The sequence below is a fragment of the Mus caroli genome, chromosome 17 (genome assembly GCF_900094665.2).
Source record: "Mus caroli chromosome 17, CAROLI_EIJ_v1.1, whole genome shotgun sequence".
NCBI lineage: Eukaryota > Metazoa > Chordata > Mammalia > Rodentia > Muridae > Mus > Mus caroli.
The window spans coordinates 53,215,527-53,234,412 of record NC_034586.1 but is presented as its reverse complement, the minus strand read 5'-3'; the positions used below and the strand labels follow the sequence as shown (position 1 = coordinate 53,234,412).

Here is an 18,886-nt window from a genome sequence, read left to right as displayed (position 1 = left end):
CTAAAAAAAGAGAGCCACAGGAACAGAATGCCAAAAGAAAGAAAGAAAGAAAAAAAAAAAAAAAAAAAAAAAGAAAGAAAGAAAGAAGAAAGAAAGAAATGCACTGTCACCGCCTAGCTCTGACATAAATATTCTTAAAAGATTTACTTTTTAGTCTTAATTTATGCCTGTGTGTCTACGTGTAGGTGAGTGCCGATAACATCAGAGACCAGAAGAGGGCATCAGATCCCTTGGGGCTGGAGTTCGAGGTAGTTGTGAGGTGTGTGATGGAACTGGTAGGATCTGAACTGATTCCTCTGAAAGAAAAGCCAGCTGGGAGGTGGTGGCGCACAACTTTAATCCCAGCACTTGGGAGGCAGAGGCAGGCCGATTTCTGAATTTGAGGCCAGCCTGGTCTACAAAGTGAGTTCTAGTACAGCCAGGGCTACACAGAGAAATCCTGTCACGAAAAACCAAAACCAAAATCAAAAGAAAAAGAAAGAAAAGCCAGTGCTCTTAACTAGTGAGCTATCTCTCTAGCCCTTCTGCCTAGGTTTTAGATATGAGGTTTTACCTGAGGCTGGGGCTCAGTCGGGGGAACAGTAGCCTTACATGCACAAAACACTGGGTTCCATGCCTAGGATCCCATAAACCAGGTAGAGGAGGTGGTGCTGGTCTTTCATCCCGGACTTGAGATGGGGAGCAGGAGGATCAAGAGTTTGTAGTCTAGAGGCTGAAGAGGTGGCTCAGTGATTAAGAGCACTGGCTGTTCTTCCAGAGGTTCTGAGTTCAATTCCCAGCAAATGCATGGCAGTTCACACCTGTCTGAAACGCCATCTCTACGAGTTCTGACACCTTTAACAGATACATATGCAGGCAAAGCACAAATGCACACAAAATAAAAAGAAACATTTTAAAAAGTTCAGTCAGCCCGGTGGCGGTGGTGGCTCACGCCTTTAATCCCAGCACTTGGGAGGCAGAGGCAGGCAGATTTCTGAGTTCGAGGCTATCCTGGTCTACAAAGTGAGTTCCAGGACAGCGAGGTCTACACAGAGAAACCCTGTCTCAAAAAAAAAAAAAATCACAGTCTGTAGTAATATAAATTTATGAATTTGTATTACTTTTGCCCCCCCCCAAACCTGAATTTTTGCTGAACCTTACAGGCAAATTCATAACATACATTGAGGTCACTTAAGACTTAAGGCTGAGGGCTGGAGAGATGGCTCAACAGTTAAGAGCACTAACTGCTCTTCCAGAGGTCCTGAGTTCAATTCCCAGCATCCACATGGTGGCTCACAACCATCTGTAATGGGCTCTGTATGTCCTCTTCTGTTGTATCTGAAGACAGCTACAGTGTACTCGTATAAATAATTTTTTAAAAATTAAAAAAAAAGTTAAGGCTGCTTAGCCAGGTGGTGGTAATTAACACCTTTAATCATAACACTGTGGAGGCAGAGGCAGGCAGATCTCTGAATTCAAAGCCAGCCTGGTCTACAGAGTGAGTTCCAGGACAGCTAGAACTCACTCCAAAGAGAAACCCTGCCTTGAAAAACAAAACAAATGCCGGGCAGTGGTGGCACATGCCCTTAATTCCACCACTTGGGAGGCATAGGCAGGCTGATTTCTGAGGCCAGACTGGTCTACAGAGTGAATTCCAGGACAGCCAGGGCTATACAGAGAAAGCTTGTTTCGAAAAACGAAACAAAACAAAGAAAAAAGAAAAAGAAAGAAAACAAAACAAACAAAACTTAAGGATGCTTGATGGGTGTGGCGCACATACATTTAATCCCAGTACTCTTAAGGCAGATGCAGGTGAATCTCTTGAGTTCAAGGTTAGCCTAGGCTACATAGGTAGTTTCAGGACAGCCAGGCTATGTAGAGAGAGCCTATCTCAATACATCTCGAACAACAAAAAGACTTAACACTGCTATCCTGTGTGGTCAGTCTGTCTGTTCAGCCTACCTTTTTAGAGAACAATGATATAACAGCCAATATTGCTATGCCCTAGATTTCCCATGTTACCATTTTGTACAACCTAAGGTCATACATAGCTGTATTTTTTCTTGATGGGGTGCCCGCATTAAAGTGTGCACCACCACACCCAGCCATAGAATCAACTTAAATGATGTACTCTTCCATGCCCTGGATGCAGGGGTGTGTGTGTGTGTGTGTGTGTGTGTGTGTGTGTGTGTTATGGTGATTGTTGGCTGTAAGCAGCCAAGGTGTTGGAAGCAACCTTAACAACAAATAGCCCACAGGTATCAGAAGTAACCTTTGCATTGTTATGGGGTCCTCTTAGATCCAACACAAATCAAACAGCAGCTTAATGCAGATAAAAAAATTTATTGTAATCAATCTGCTACTGATTGACCAGGGCCACAGAACAGACTCGGGAGCTGAACTGCAACCTCGAGCCAGAATACCACAGAATATTTAAGTTTCAAAACCACAAATATCTGTGCCAAGTTACTGTTATATTTTTCTCATCAAACAGGATTTAGGGATAGGGGCTTTTCACATGTGGTTCATTTATGTCAACTCATACAGAATGTAGGTTTTACGGTCCAGCCAATGAAATCCATTTGTTCTGCGTGGTTAGGAGCAGAAGATGAGTAACAGAAGCTGTGTAGATATTGGGAAGCCCCCCCGCCCCCCGCCCCCCGCCCAGCTCCACCAGGGACTGAAAACTTGGATTTAGTTTCCCCCATGATTAAAATGAAGTCTGAAAACAAAATGGCAGTACCTAGGAGGAGCTTCCTTTGCTTGTTCGAAACAGCATAGCACTTGGTAATGTCCATTTGCTAAAGAGTCATTTGGGGTCAGAAAAGTGACGTCTTCCTTGTAAAGTATGTTAGATATTTCTGTAGAGTCCTTTATCCATTGGTCATGGGGCTGTTTGCCTTTAATCCCAGCACTCAGGAGGTAGAGGCAGGAAGATCTCTGTGAGTTCAAGGCCAGCCTGTGATACGCAGGGAGACCCTGTATTTAAAATCAAAAACAAAATACCGAGAAATGTTCATCCCTTCCCTATGGTGCTTTCTGTAGTGTTCAATAAATGCAGGGCAGAGCCCTTTGTAAGTGACAGACCTGGGGACAGTCAGCCAAGCAGGCACAGACATATACAAGAGACTATAGATATAGCCCAGTAACCACAGGCTAGACTGACAAAGATATAGGGAGAGAAGTAGAGAATTCAAATTTGTGCTTGCTGTTGTTCAAATGAATCCAAGAGGACTTTGGCGTTTTCCTTCCTTAGTGGGACACCATGAACTTTGGTGCCTCTGAGGTCATTGTCTGTTGGTTGACTCACACAGAGGTCAGATACACGGCATGTTTGCGCCTGTCCTGGGTTACATGAGACCCTGTAGTCAAAAGCTAATTAAAATGCAGCATCTCTGTAATATGATTAATCTATTTGAATGCCACTCTTTTTCTTTTCTTTTCTTTTCTGTTTTGTTTTTGTTTTTTGTTTTTTCGAGACAGGGTTTCTCTGTGCAGCCCTGGCTGTCCTAGAACTCACTCTGTAGACCAGGCTGGCCTCAAACTCAGAAATCCGCCTGCCTCTGCCTCCCACGTGCTGGGATTAAAGGCACCACGCCAGCACACTGTTTTTCTTAATTTTTTAAAAAATATTATTTTTTTATATGTATACACTGCAGCTGTCTTCAGACACACCAGAAGAGGGCATCAGATCCCATTTACAGATGATTGTGAGCCACCATGCGATTGCTGGGATTTCGAAGAGTAGTCAGTGCTCTTAACTACTGGAGCCATCTCTCCAGTCCCTGAGTGCAACTCTTAAGGCAAGATTCCCAAATACATTTGTCATACTCTTGTCACTTTGACAAAGAATCTGAGGAAGGGAGCTGTAATGGGAGATTTCTTGTTACTCATCGGCTGAGAAGTTACAGTTCGTAGTTTGCTGGCTCGTTATAGGTGTGTGGCGGGGCATCTGCATGGTGGGAGTGAGGGAATGTGGAGAGAGAGACTTATGTCCTGGTAGCTACGAAGCTGTGCTGATTGTTTTTTTCTCAACTTGACACAAAGCCAGAAAGACATATCCATTTATAACACTACTCCCAAGAGGAAATCTCAATTGAGAAGTTGCCTCCATAAGATTTTCTTGTAGGCCGAGCAGTTGGTGGTACAGGCCTTTAATCCCAGCTCTCAGGAGGGACATAAATCTGTGAGTTCAAGGCCAGCCTGGTCTACAGATCAATTCTGGGACAGCCAGAGCTGCATAGACTGACCCTGTCTCGAAAAACAAAACAAAATAATAAAAAGTTTGCCTGTGCTGGGCAGTGGTGGCGCATGCCTTTAATCCCAGCACTTTGGAGGCAGAGGCAGGAGGATTTCTGAGTTTAAGGCCAGCCTGATCTACAGAGTGAGTTCCAGGACAGCCAGGGCTATACAGAGAAACCCTGTCTTCAAAAATCAAAATCAAAAATAAAAAGTTTGCCATAGTAAAGTCTATGGGGCTTTTTTTTTTTTTTTTTTGGACCAAGCCAGCCTCCATCTCCAACTGCTCCTGACTTCTGAGTGCCACCAAAGCAGACCATACGCATAGCCCAGGCTTGCCTCCAACTCAGAATTCTCCTGTCTCTTTCTCTTCAGCATATTCTACTGGTGTGTACCACGACAAATGGCTTATTCTTCATTGTGGTTGGTGTGGGAGGGCCCAGGCCACTGTGGGCGATTCCTAAGCAGATGCCCCTTGGGTACTATAAGACAGCAGGCTGAGCTAGTGAACAGTATTTCTCTATGGCCTCTGCATCAGCTCCTGCTTTTGGGTTCCTGTTCTGATGTCCCTCGGTGATCCAGTGTGACCTGATAGGTGTGAGGAGAAACAAACTCCTTCCTGCTCAAGTTGCCTTCTGGTCATGGTGTTTATAGCAGTGAAAGCAAAACTGAGACAGAAAGTGGGAGAGGGAGAGAGAACACTAGAGGGCTTGGCAGTAAGCTACATCTTTTGAGTGCATACTCTTTCAAGTCAGTCTCTTCCTCCCATCTCTTAGCTCCCAGTGCCTCCCAGAAGCACCAGTGAATAATAAGCCCATCAGTGGAGAAATCCATGAATGAAATCAGAGCCCCGGAGTCTCATCATCTGCCAACAGTCCCATGTTTAAGCAGTCCAATGAGATCCAAACCTTCACCACCCAATACTTTTGGGAACACCTCATACTCAAACCACAGCTTTCCTCTCACAGAAAGGCTTGGGGTCTCTCTCATGCTTCTGTTCTATGGCCATGTGCTCTCCCCCTCACTTCCATTAGCTTCTTTTTAGGACAGAGCTTTGAGATGCCATCTTGACATTAGAGGGCAGCCATCTTGAAATCAGCCAATTTAGAATTAGAGCGGTAGAGTCATCTTGGCGGTAGAGTCAGCAGGTACCTTGAACTGAGACTTCCTAGCCTCTGGAACTATGAGAAATGAGTTTCTGTTTTGTGGGGTTTTGTTTGTTGAGACAGGGTCTTTCTCTATAGCCAAGGCTGGACTTGGAATTTGCTATCCTCCTGTCTCAGCATGTCAAGTGCCTTTATACCCTAGCTGGTCTTTCTGTTTCTTATCTATCACCCACTCCTGGGTATTTTGTTACAGCAACCACAGAAAGCCTAAGACAGGCACTTTTGGGGGACCTGGGTGGACATAGATTTTTTTTGTTGTTTTTTTGTTTTTGTTTTTTTGTTCTCTCCTAATATATATGGGTGTTTTGTCTGCATATGTGTCTGCATATTTGTCTGCATATTTGTCTGCAAATGTCTGATACTGGTGGAGGTCAAAAGAGGATAACAGATCCCCTGGGAGTAGTGTTATAAATGGATGTGGGTGCTGGGGATTAAACCTGAATCTTCTAGAGGAATAGCCAGTGTGTATGTGTGTGTGCTTGTTTGCGCGTGTCTGTATGCACATGCACGTGCACCTGTCTGTCTGTCTGTCCTTAAACTCTCACTTGGAATCTTGCTACATTGCTCGACTAGTCACAGGCCCATGCAGTCAGGTCATCCTCCTGCTATGCATTCCTTAGTGGCTAAGACTACAGTTGCTTCATGCTCATATCTGTCAGTTTTTGTCTTTTGTTTTGCTTTGTTTTAGTTTGTTTTTGGTTTTTTGAGAAAACGTTTCTCTGTGTAGCCCTAGCTATCCTGGAACTTACTCTGTAGAACAGAGTGACCTTGAACTCACAGAGATCCTAAATGAACTTAGGGCAGGCGATGAAGCAGAGGCCACAGAGAAATACTGCTTCGTGGCTGCTTCTCACAGCTCACTCAGCCTGCTTTGTTTTTGTTTTTGTTTTTGTTCTTGTTTTTTTCAAGACAGGGTTTCTCTGTATCGCCCTGGCTGTCCTGGAACTCACTCTGAAGACCAGGCTGACCTCAAACTCAGAAATCTGCCTGCCTCTGCCCCCAAGTGCTGGGATTAAAGGCGTGTTGCACCACACTGGGCTTCAGCCTGCTTTCTTATATACCTACCACTATCTGTCTTGGTGGCACCACCCACGATGGGCTGGGCCCCCTACATCTATCGTCAATCATCAATCAAGAAAATGCTCCACAGGCCAGTCTAGCAGAGGCATTTTCTCAACTGTAGTTTCTTCACAAATGACTGTAGATTGTATCTGGCACACTGAGCCAATGAGTTCTACCAGGGTAGCCTGCGGGAGTGTGAAGCAGGCTTTATTCACAGAGCCACTGACCGTGGCTTCAGCACTGAAGCAAATGTCTTTCCTTGCTACCAGTGTTAACTGCCTGACAAACCAGGGAGGTCCGGACCTCCTCGAGCCACCTCCACTCTTTGCTTTGGACTCTCTTTCCCCAGCCACATACCAGTTTGTCAGTATTCATGAGCTGGAATGAAAATCCTCCGTTGTCAGAGAAATATATGTTGGTCCCAGGGATCTGGCCACCACGGAGATATGCAAACAGGTTATTTGATAACTCCTAGGGGGAGGAACACACAGAGGATGTCACAAGGATTCTCAGTGATGGACTGCTTTCCTAACCTGGGGGATGCCCTGGGTTCTACTCCTAGCACCACAGAAACCCTACTGCTGGCATATGCATGCTTCCCTGGAGCCTGAGAGGTCGGAGGGTCAGCAATTCCAGGTCAACCTTGGCTATACCTGAGGATTAGTTCCACTGACCTATCCTTGGGCATCTAATCCAAAAGAGGGGCAACTTTGTGTTTACATGGAAACCTATACACAAGTATAGGGACTATATATAAATTATTACCCATGGGAACATTCTCCCCTCACACCTGCCCACCCCAATTCCTCACCTCAGAGATATCTCACCACTTAGGTTATCTTATCAATACCCTAGGAGCACCTGACTGAGGTAGAGTTCACTAACTCCAGACCCTCACATGAACATCCTACCCCAGGGGCCCACACAGCTGGGACAGCAGGGAAGGGCCATGGCTTTGCCTCTAACAGTCAAAAGGGGAAAACAAACAAATTACTGGGCATTCTAAGGGGCTGAGGGATGAACGTAAACATAAGACTTGATGAGTCTCTGGTGAAGTTTGCTGATGCAAGCTCTAAGGCTACATCCTGTATGCTGCTGTTCATAGGCTCTGAGTGAGACCAGCCTCCATGAGCTCATGTCTGAACACTTGGTCCCCAGTTGGTAGAGCTGTTTGGGAAGGATCAGGAGGTGTAGCCTTAGTGGAGGAAGTGTGTCACTGGGGGTGACAGCAGGCCTTGTTTGCTCTCTCTTTCTCTGTCTCATACTTGCAGATAAGGATGTGAGCTCTAGCCGGGCGTGGTGGCACACGACTTTAATCCCAGCACTTGGGAGGCAGAGGCAGGCGGGTTTCTGAGTTTGAGGCCAGCCTGGTCTACAAAGTGAGTTCCAGGATAGCCAGGGCTATACAGAGAAACCCTGTCTCGAACACCCCCCCCAAAAAAAAACCCCAAAATAAACCAAACCAAACCAAACCAAAAAAGGATGTGAGCTCTAAGCGGCTACCCAAGCACCATGTGTATTGCCTGCTGCCATGCCCCCATCCTAATGGTCATGAACGGGCTCCCTGAAAATGTGAACCCCAAGAAACTCTTCCTTCAATGAGTTGCCTTGGCATGGTGTCTGATGACAGTGACAGGATAGTAACCAAGAGATAATTTCAAAACAGTGAAGTTACTTGGTGTGTGACTATTAAGGGTCTTAGTGAAAGGACAGTTCTGTGGAGAAGGACAAGATAGAGAGCAGTTTCCCCCACTCAGATGGCAGTGCTGTTGACCACGGCCCCATCTAGAGAAGATTCTTACACGATAAACAGAAACTTAAGCTCAGTGTTCCTCAGGAATCCCTCCGTGCACACTTCCATGTCAGGAAAACATCCCTTTCCTTGCCTAGCAATTTGTTCCCAACCAACTCAAACAGCCTGCATGAGCTTTCAGACCCTCAACTTGCCCACTCTCATATAAAACCCATGTGAGTTCCTGCTGAGCGGCTGCTCCATACTCTGGTGAGGCAGCCAGGCAGTTTGCTCCCCAAGAAACTGTTTTTCTACCCATGGAGTGATCTACCTTGCTGGTTTCATGGTACCTTGCTTACACCCTGTGATGGTTTCAACATGCTTGGCCCATGGGAAGTGGCCCTATTAGGAGGTGTGACCCTGTTGGAAGGGAAGTGTGTCTCTGCACAGATGGGCTTTGAGGTTTATTATGCTTAGGTTCCACCCAGTGCAGAAAAGACCCTCCTCCTGGCTGCCTTTGGATCATGATGCAGAACTCTTGGCTTCTCCAGCACTCTCTTCCCGCACACTGCCATGCTTCCTGCTTTGTTGATGATGGATTGAACCTCTGAAACTGTAAGCCAGCCCCAATTAAATGTTTTCCTTTATAGGAGTCACCACAGCCATGATGTCTCTTCACAGCGGTAAAACTCAAACTACCACACACCCCTTAGCCATGATTTCACTTTTGGTGGGTTCAGTGACACTCCTCTTCCTCAAGTAAGCCACAGTTCAAAAATATTATGTGTCAAATGTATAAGTAAGCTGTAAGCAATAGCATGTGTTTTGTGCTCCTCATACGTCACAGCTAACTGGAGGTGCTAGGCACATGGCTTCCCCGGCTACAGCCACCTACTATCAGCTTGGGACCGTCCAGTTCATCCCAGGGTTGCGCAGCCCCAGGATGGAAGGTTCTGTCCTGACCCACTGGGATGGGGACCTAAGAAAGACCTGTCTCTGAAAACCCCACCTAGTGAGGAGTTCATGAGGTGAGGAAAGCTGTTCAAACATCCAAACCCTCATCTCATACTCTCTTGACAGCCATATTTGACTCTTCTCTAGGCTGATGCCAGATTTTGCAAGGTTCAAAAACCAACTAATTTGCTTGCCCTGTTCTGAGTCTCCAGTGGCCTGAGTATGATGTCAGGATCATCACTTCTCACATTAAAAAAGCCTCCACCACCCCACTGAACCCCACTCAGACCTGTCCCAGCATATGCTGTACCTGAATCACATTTCTCCCCAGGGTTCCCACCTTGTACAAACTGCCTTCTCATTGGCCATCCTCAGGTGTCTCTTACTAGCTTCACATGGTTTCATGGGGCTGTGTTCAAGTGTGATTGCCTGTCTACATTCTATTCGTCTCTGTCTGTCTGTCTGTCTGTTTATCTGCCTCTATGTGTCTCTCTGTGTGTGTCAGTGCATATCTGTGTGTTTGTGTGTGTGTCTGTCTCTGTCTCTCCATTTGTGTGTGTATGTGTGTCTGTCTGTGTGTCTGTCTCTGTCACACACTGTGTGTGTGTATGTGTGCGTCTGTGTGTGTTTGTGTCTGTGTCTCTGTTTCTGTCTCTTTCTGTTTGCATGTGTTTGTGTGTGTATATTTGTCTGTTTCTGTGTATGTCTGTCTCTGTTCCTCTATCTCGCTATATGTGTGTCTGTGTTTGTCTCTGTGTCTGTTTCTCTGTGTATGTGTGTGTTACCTTTGCTCAGTGAACCCCTTGGGCAGTCTTTACTCCTTTTTGTTTGTTTGTTTCATTCTTGTTTTTTCTTCTTGTCTATTTTGTCTTGAGGTTCTCACTGTCTCACCAAGGTTAGTCTCAAACTCATGGCTACCTCCCTGCTTCAGCCTTTTGAGTGCTGCAATGGCAGGTATTGGCCCCCAAGCCCAGGCTCAATTCATTTTTTTAAAAAAGTGGTTTTGAGCTGGGTGATGGTGGTGCGCACTTTAATCCCAGCACTCGGGAGGCAGAGACAGGAGGATCTCTGTGAGTTCCCGGCCAGCCTGGTCTACAGAATGAGTTCCAGAACAGCTAAGGCTACACAAAGAGAGCTTGAGTCAAACGACAAACAGACAGACAAATAAACAGACAGACAAACAAACAGACAAACAAAGAGTTATGTGGGAGAGGGTCTGCAGCCTGGACACTACCATTCCTAGAAACTGTTGGTTATTATACAAAAGCCCCAAGCCAGATGTGCAAGCCTCCATGTGAGCCTTTGGTCAAGGGAGGCCCCGAGACCCCAAATAATCCAGGCTTCTTGGTCATCTACAGACCCTGCTGATGGGTGCCTATTGCTGGAGTTCCACACACCTTGGTCACACGATATAGAATAAACTAGCTGGATGCTTCCTCGTAGCCAGGAAGTGTGAGATGTAAGGGGATGGGGGGACAGATGTGCGACAGTGCACTTACCTGTGAGTGATAATGACCTTTGGGGAACAGCTGCTCTGGGGTGAGTGACAGTTCTATCTGAAACTGAGGCTCACTCCACAGAGGGAAGGAGCCAAAGCCTGAGCTTGGAACTCTGGGGTCACAGGCATGTGGGGCCCAAGACCATAGTTTATCTCAACTGAAAGCATCAAACGATCTCCTAGCATCTGTCTACACCAAAGCCAAACACTGCTCTGAGCCCCAGGCATGGGGAACTTCTAACTGGTGAGCAGCAGTGGATGTAGAGACTCAGGCAGTGCACCATCTTACTCCTCCTGGGGCACAGAGAGGGGCAGAGGAGTCTAAAAGCCGGGAGATAAGGTGAAGGACCGTAAAAAGGCTAGCTTCCAGACTCACAGCTATCCTAAGCTCCCAGGGGCAATCGGCAGTCGGACCTGGGGCAGGGCTTGCTCAAGCTGGCCCACTGCTGCTGCCCAGCTGTTGACCACCAGCTAGATCCTGAGAGAGACAATCCCTCTCTCTCTTCCTCTCCCCTCACCCCCATCTCCTTTCCTCTCTCTTTTTGAGACAGGCTCTAGAATGCCCTGAATAGCCTAGAACTCACTATGAAGACCAGACTGGCCTAGAACTCAAGAAGATCTGTCCAACTCCACCTCCTGAATTTACAAGTACATTAAAAAGAAAAAAGAGCTGGGTGTGGTGGCACACGCCTTTAATCCCAGCACTCGGGAAGCAGAGGCAGGCAGATTTCTGAGTTTGAGGCCAGCCTGGTCTACAGAGTGAGTTCCAGGACAGCCAGGGCTACACAGAGAAACCCTATCTCAGAAAAACAAACAAACAAAACAAACAAAAAACAAAAAAGAAAGAAAGAAAAAAGAAACCAAACAACAACAATAAAATCAGTGTAAAACAGTGTAAGCTGAGTGAGTCTGTCATCTTGACTCCTGGGAGGTGACACAGGGAGGATCAAGAGTTCAGATCATATTTGGCCTGGGCTGTATGAGATCCTGACTCAAAAAACAAGAAATAACCACACACAAAATAATAAAAGAAGACAGATTTTCAAATCCTGCTGACTGTTTGATCTACTCCCAGCTAGCTTTCCTGTGAGGTTGGGGGAAGGGACACCACCAAAGGTCACCACTACACAGTCTCTATTCCTAGGTCATGCCTAAGTGTTAGCATTTAGAACACTTTGAAAATGAAGGTTTCCAACTTACCAGGCAAAAGGAGCCTTTGAAACAACAAACGTCACCACTAATGTGAGAGACGGGTTCTGATATACCTGAAAGGAAGATAGGTTAAAGCATATACATTATAACCATATGCATTAACTCTTTCCTTTTGCTTGTGTGTTACGTGTATGCATATAGTGCAGGCACCTGAAGTGGCCAGGACAGGGTGATGGATTCCTGGAGATGGGGCCATAGGCCATTGTGAATCTCCAGTCCCCTCCTTCTTGCTTTTGTTTTGAGACAGGCTCTCGCTGGCCTACAATTGGCGAGACGCCCCTGATTGACATCCAGCTCATGAAACTCTTCCTGTCTCTGCATCCAAAAGGTTGGGCTGGGAGTCTTGTGCCAATGCATCTGGCTGAATATTTTGAATTCTCCAAAGTAAAACTTTAGGTTAGGCACATGCCTGTCTGTCCAGGACAGACTGAGACAGGAGAAGTTTGAATCTGAGGCCAGCCTGTGCTACATAGTGATGCCTTTTCTCAAAACACAGAGAACACCAACAAACAAGCAAAGAAACAAACAAACCAGGGGCTGGAGAGGTGGCTCGGGGGTTTAGAGCACTGGCTGATCTGTCAGAGGACAGGGGTTACACTTCTAGCACATGGTGGCCCGGGTGTTTACTAGTTCAAGGTCTGCTTGGGCTACTCAAGGCCCTGTGTCAAGAACAAGACTAAGCTCAGCAACAGAAAAGCAAAGGCTTAGGGCACACACCTTCCAATTTACGCCAGGTGTTCTCATGGTAATCGTAACTGTAGCCTTTTCCACTGATCACAAACAGGACTAGTGAGCCGGAGACAAAGTGGGCGCTTGTGATTGATGGCACCCCCACCTAAGAGCAGGGACACACACGGGATGAAGGTCTGCAGGGCTGGATCTAGGGTTTGTGCTGGCTCACAAGAGGGGGCGTGGTTCATCATGCCAGTGGGAGTGGGGGGTGGTTGGGGGATTGGGGGTCACAGCAGAGGTCAGGAGGCAGAGAGCTGGATGTCAGAACCCAGGTTGCTTTCATCCAGCGAAGGAACCCAGCCCATGGAGTGGTGGTACCCGCAGTTAACTAAGATGGGTTTTCCCACCTCAATACTGTCTAGAAACTCTCTCACAGACATGCCTGGGGCCGTTCTCCAAGGTGTTGCTAGAGCCCTTGTCCTGCAAGCTGTACCACTAGCAGCTGTAGCTAGTTAGAAGATTAGTTCAGAAAGCAATCACTGTAGATGCAGATTCCAAAACAACCTGGGTCAGTAGTACTCTAGGTTTGTTTTGTTGTTGTTTTGTGGAGTCCTAGCTGGACTCGAGACCTGCCTGCCTCTGACTCTCAAGTGCCTGGATTAAAGGTGTGAGCCAGCGATGCTTGCAGTAGGTGTCTGCTTGGTGTGTGTTTGCGCGTGCTCATGTGGAAGCCAGCGATTAATACTATGACCACTCTCCACCTTATTACTTATTAGAATTTATTATTTTTAAAGGTATAGCCCTGGCTGGCCTTGAACTCATGGTTCTTCCTGCCTCTTCCGCATACTCTTTTGATGGGGCTTGGCTTAGCAATTAAGAATACTGGCTGTAGCCGGGCGTGGTGACGCACGCCTTTNATCCCAGCACTCGGGAGGCAGAGGCAGGTGGATTTCTGAGTTCGAGGCCAGCCTGGTCTACAAAGTGAGTTCCAGGACAGCCAGGGCTATCANANAAACCCTGTCTCAAAAAACCAAAAAAAAAAAAAAAAAAAGAATACTGGCTGTTCTTCCAGAGGATCAGAGTTCAGTTCCCAGAACCTGCTAGGTGGCTTGCAGATACCTGTAAAGTCTCTCCAGGGGCTCCTATATTCATTTCTGGTGTTCCCAGGCACTGCACAAATGTGGTACAAAGACAGACATGGAGTTTCTCATACAAAAAAAAGAACACATCCTTTTAAAAAAAAAAAAGATATGTCCTTTTTACTTGTGTGTGTGTGTGTGTGTGGCTCATGGCTTTGGGTACCACCTTTTGGGTCAGATGAGGGTGTCATGTCTCCCAGAGCTAGAGTTATAGGTGGTTGCGAGCTGCCATGGGGGGTGCTGGGAATAGAACCCAGTGCCCTAACCCCCGAGTGAGCAACTCTGATTCGTATCCTGAGACCAGGTCTCACTGCACAGAGAGTTCTCTGTTTGGCTGGCCGGCCGCCAGTGAGCCCCAGGCTCCTCCTCCTTCTACCTCTGCACACCGAGTTTCTCTGTGCGTTTTGGGGGGGTTCGCAGTCATATCCTCATACAGTTATAGACTTAAATCACTCAGCCACTAAGTCATGTGCTTCTTCCTCCCTGGGGACCAGGGCTGTAGTTATCTGGCCAGATGCTAAGTTAGGAAGGCAAAGTTGCTCTTGGTTGACCTGTGTGCACCCTTCTTTTTCTTTCAACAGAAACTCCTGAGAGACTGGAGAGGTGGCTTGGTGGTTAAGAGCACTGGCTGCTCTTGCAGAGGACCCAGGTTTCCCAACACCCAAAGAAGCTTATGGACCACCTTTTAGACCACTTCCGGGGGATCCAGCACCATCCTTGGGTCTCCTTGGGCACCAGGCATGCAAGTGGTACACAAACACACATGTTGTCAAAACAACATACGTATAAAATAAAAGTAAACAAAACCTCAAATAAATATTTCAAGGGAAGGGAAAAAGAAGAGGAGAAAGGCAAAACCTACAAGTATGAAAGAAAAAAAAGAGGAAAAAAAGGATAGGGGAGGGACGGGAGGGAAAGGGAGAACAGGGGAAGGGCAGGACTCTATCAGAGATGGAAGAAACTAGATCCAGGCCTCCAACTTCATTGTAACTCAGCATCTCTAAGAGGATCCAGTAAAAGAACCCACAACTGATAGACCCCTTTCCTTGAACCCCAAGGTTTCCTCTGCGTGTAATTCTTTGGAGCTGCGGGTGAGGGAATATCTACCGCCAATGATTTGGGAACGGTGAGCGGCAAGAGGCTGGACTCAAAGTTGTTTATCGTCAAGAAAACTTTCTGCCTGTGATCAAGAGAAAAGGTAGAATTAGGATGCTTCTCCGCTGGCGGGCCTGTGACCATCTATCTCCCTGACAAGCTCCCTGCCAGCCAGAGTCACCCAGGAACGGTGACAACGTGCCTGTATGCTTTGTTTTTATTTTTTTACTTCAAGTGACATAGAGAGACAAAAGGCCACAACTGGAATAGGCAGGTGTTAAGTGACTCCAGCCTGCCTTCCTGGCACTTCAGAGGCCAAGGCTGAGGAACTGAGTCGCCTATGTGAGCCTGACTATCTTAGTTTTATCCCCAGAATTACCGGGATGGAAGGAGAGCAGTGACTCCCACAGATGAGCATCTGACCTCTACAGAGGCGCTGTGGCACACTCAGATAGACTCACAAATAAAGAAATGTAATTTTTAAAAATTTTAAGCCAAGAAAGGTTTCCTTTTTTTTTTTTTTTGGTCAATCTCTGGTTGGCAGAAGCCACAGGCTTGGCTCCTGTCCCCAGAATGGCAATGCTTGTGCCTGTGTCTTCCTCTTTATGTCCTACCCAGCCCAGCTAGGATTCCCTGTGGGCCAGAGCTGCTTAGTTTTCTTTTCTTTTCTTTTCTTTTTTTCTTTCTTTCTTTCTTTTTTTTTTTTTTTTAAGAGAAGCAGGGAGAGGGAAGGAAGGGAGTAAAAGAAAGTGGTGGAGAAAGAGGAGCAGGGGAGGGTGGGGGCAGGGGAGAAAGAGGGTTAGGGAGAGGAGAAGGGGGGAGAGGGCCGGGAAAGGAGAGGGGCAGGAAGGAGAGGGGTGGGGAGTGCTAGGCTCACCCTAGATACACAGAAATGTCAGCCTTGCATGCGTTCTTGAGCACAAATGTGTTGGGGAAGGCGTAGAACAGTGGGTCCTGCAGACAGCACAGACGGTCAACCAGGAGGAGGCGAGCACCAGAGGATCAGAGCTCAGGGCATCCTCGGAACATAAACAACAGAGGCCAGTCTGAGCTATGGAGACTGTGCCTCAGGAGAACAGAAAGAAAACGCTAGAAACCAACCTGCTCCCGCCCATCGCCCAGGCAGTGTAGGGGAGCTCCCTCGAGGTGGGGGGGGGGAAGAGCTGGCCCAGATCCAGGGCTTTGACTTGCTTGGCCTACCCCACCCACATCTACCCCATCCTGATCTGCTGCAGCGCTTAAAGGGACCAGTCTTGCAGATCCAAAGTTGCAGAATCTCCATGACACAGGGCAACAGCAGGGTATCTGAGAGGAGTCCCAGTGAGCAGAAGCCAGAGGCCTGGGATCAGACCAATGTCTCACTGCAGTGAACATTTGCAAGTCAAGATGCCCAAGCAGAAGCTTACACTGAGACACACTGCACAATGAGATTTTTTTTTTTTTTTTTGAGTTTTAGTTTTCTTGGCAGGGTGGGTGAGTTGCAAGGCCAGTGGGTGGATATGGAGGGACAGTTGAGTGGGGTTGGAGTGCATGATGTTAAATCACAAAGAATCAAAAGTCAAAAAGAAAAAAGAAAGGAAGGAAGAAGAAAAAGGAAATGCTCTGCCATATAGCCATGCTGATATGTAGGGGGCATGCAAGGGACCACCTACCCCTTGAAGTTGTACATTGGACTTAAACACTTTCCCGGTCCTCACTGTGTGTACCCTAGAGTGATTGAAACACACAGCCAATAAGTAATTTAAAACACACACACACAACTAAAAGTCAGGTTTTGTCTTCTAATTTATTCTATTTTCAAGAATTTTCCTATTTATTTCATGTGTATGGGTGTTTTGGCTGCACACCACATGCATGCTGTGCCCGAGGTGGCCAGAAGGGGGCGTCAGGCCCCTTTGAGCTGCAGTCAACACCTGGCTGTGAGTCTTCTGTGGGTGCTGGGAACTGAACAGGGTTCTCTGCAAGGGCAGCTAGTGATCTAACCACTGAGCCATCTCTCAGCTCCTTAACTTTTATTCAATATTCATCATGGTCTCTCCTGCCATGCTGCCTTTAGATGTAATGCACAGAATGAAGCTTTGATACTTTGAAAGGTCTGGGAGTTCTACAGCTTTGGGTAGTGATGGGAGATAGCTGCTGCCTCAATCCCCAGAACAAGTGTAAGAGACAGGCAGGGTGCTGTGGGTCTGAAAGCCCAGAGCACCTATCACAGAGGCAGGAGGCACAAACAGGAGAATCCACAGAGGCTTAAGGGCACTGGCCTGGTGTATTTAGCAGCAAGAAGAACAAAGCACCCTGATTTAAGCAATGTCGTAGGAAAGGTGTAATGCTCTTGCTGAGTCTGCAGAGTTTGTCCTCTGACATCAACATCGACAAACATATAACATCTGGGCTAACCACTAACATACACAAAATACTGGTCAGTGAGATGGCTCGCTACATAAAGGGGCTTGCTGCAAAGCCTGACATCCTGAGTTTGGCCCTGGTGGAGAGAAATGACTCCTGCCAAGTTGTCTTCTGACTTGTGCACATGCACACCTGTGCACATGCACACAGACACACCCACCCACCCGCCAATACATGCATATGAGAGAGAGAGAGAGAGAGAGAGAGAGAGAGAGAGAATATAAACTATCAGTCAGGTGTGGTAGCACGCCTTTACTCCCAACCCTTGTGAGGCAGATGCATCCTGTGAGTCTTGAGTCCAGCCTGGTCTACATTGTAAGACCCTGCCTCAAAATAATAACAACAGAAATTCAAATGAGGAGATGGATCTGTGGCTAAGGGCACTTGTTGCTCTTCTGGAGGACCCAGGTTTGATTCCCAGCATCCACATGGTAGCTTAAAACACCTTTAACTCCAGTTCCAGGGGACTTGCCATCCTTCTCTGGTCTCTGTGTGCAACGCATATGCATACAGATAAACGTAATATATACGTAAAATATATACGTAAAATAAAAGTAAATCTTGGGGCTGGCGAGATGGCTCAGTGGGTAAGAGCACCGGACTGCTCTTCCGAAGGTCCAGAGTTCAAATCCCAGCAACCACATGGTGGCTCACAACCATCCGTAACGAGATCTGGCGCCCCCTTCTGGAGTGTCTGAAGACAGCTACAGTGTACTTACATATAATAAATAAATCATAAAAAAAAAAGAAAAAAAAAGTAAATCTTGTTTTTAAAAAATATAGATGGGTGCTCTCATAAGGAGATAAAAGGACTCAAGAACGCCTTCAAAGGGCCCTAACATGTCCAGACTCTCCCTGACAAACCCAAGCGAGGAGGCCTTCCATGCTCTGCTTGGGGATGACCCAGGTGGTGGGGCCCTCACACTTCCTGATCTGGGCTCTCTGCCTTTTACCCACCCCTATCCCATCCCATGTACAGTGCTGGGGAATCCAACCCAGAACCTCCATGGGAAGGGGGCTCACTTCTTTGGGGGGGGTCTCCCCAGGCTCTTTTTATTGTTTATTCAGAGACAGGCTGACTAAGTAGTCCAGGCTAGCCTGAAACTCCCAATCCTCTTGCTTCCACTTCCTCACTGCTGTGATGGCAGGCATGGGGCACCTGCCAGGTTTCTGTGGTGCTGGAGTCGGCCCTGGCTTCACCAGGTGGGTCAGCCCTCAGCCCAGTGAACTCCAACTCAAGCCACACCAGCAATTACTTTTCACAAGTATTTCTTAAATTTCTCTACTTTGTTGTTGGTGAGCTTTTTTTTTTTTTTTTTTTCTGGTTTGCAGCAAACAACTGCCTTTTGGGTGTGATGAGCCACCTGCCCAGGGCACCTATACCTCCCAGGTCCCATGGCTCTTTGCACAAGTTATCTTTACATGTAACATTTACTGAACTCTACAGATGGCCTGGGACACACAGATGGTGGAATGTTACCTATTACCACGGTACTTGGGAGGTTGAGGTAAGGCATTGTTGTATTCAGACACGGATCCAGCTATGTTGCACAGGCTGGCTGCAAAACTCACAGCAAGGGACTGCCTTGCTGAACTCCAGTGATGATAATCCAGAATTCAGGGCTTAAGAACTGAGGTCCCGGGCTGGTGAGATGGCTCAGTGGGTAAGAGCACCCGACTGCTCTTCCGAAGGTCCAGAGTTCAAATCCCAGCAACCACATGGTGGCTCACA

At 47.1% G+C, this 18,886-nt stretch overlaps 1 protein-coding gene across 3 annotated transcripts in view; it reads right to left on the bottom strand.

Annotated features, from left to right (window-relative positions):
• The window catches only part of Catsperd (cation channel sperm associated auxiliary subunit delta), a 39,942-nt gene that overhangs the window by 18,946 nt on the left and 2,110 nt on the right, over positions 1-18,886 (bottom strand). For all 3 annotated transcript variants that reach the window (XM_021149716.2, XM_021149715.2, XM_021149717.2), the window contains exons 2-7: positions 16,401-16,455; positions 15,626-15,702; positions 14,761-14,833; positions 12,560-12,677; positions 11,831-11,895; positions 6,804-6,917 (exon numbers count right to left, since the gene is read on the bottom strand). In XM_021149716.2, the coding sequence (XP_021005375.1) occupies positions 6,804-6,917; positions 11,831-11,895; positions 12,560-12,677; positions 14,761-14,833; positions 15,626-15,702; positions 16,401-16,455 (502 nt within the window). The remainder of the gene's footprint in view (positions 1-6,803; positions 6,918-11,830; positions 11,896-12,559; positions 12,678-14,760; positions 14,834-15,625; positions 15,703-16,400; positions 16,456-18,886) is intronic.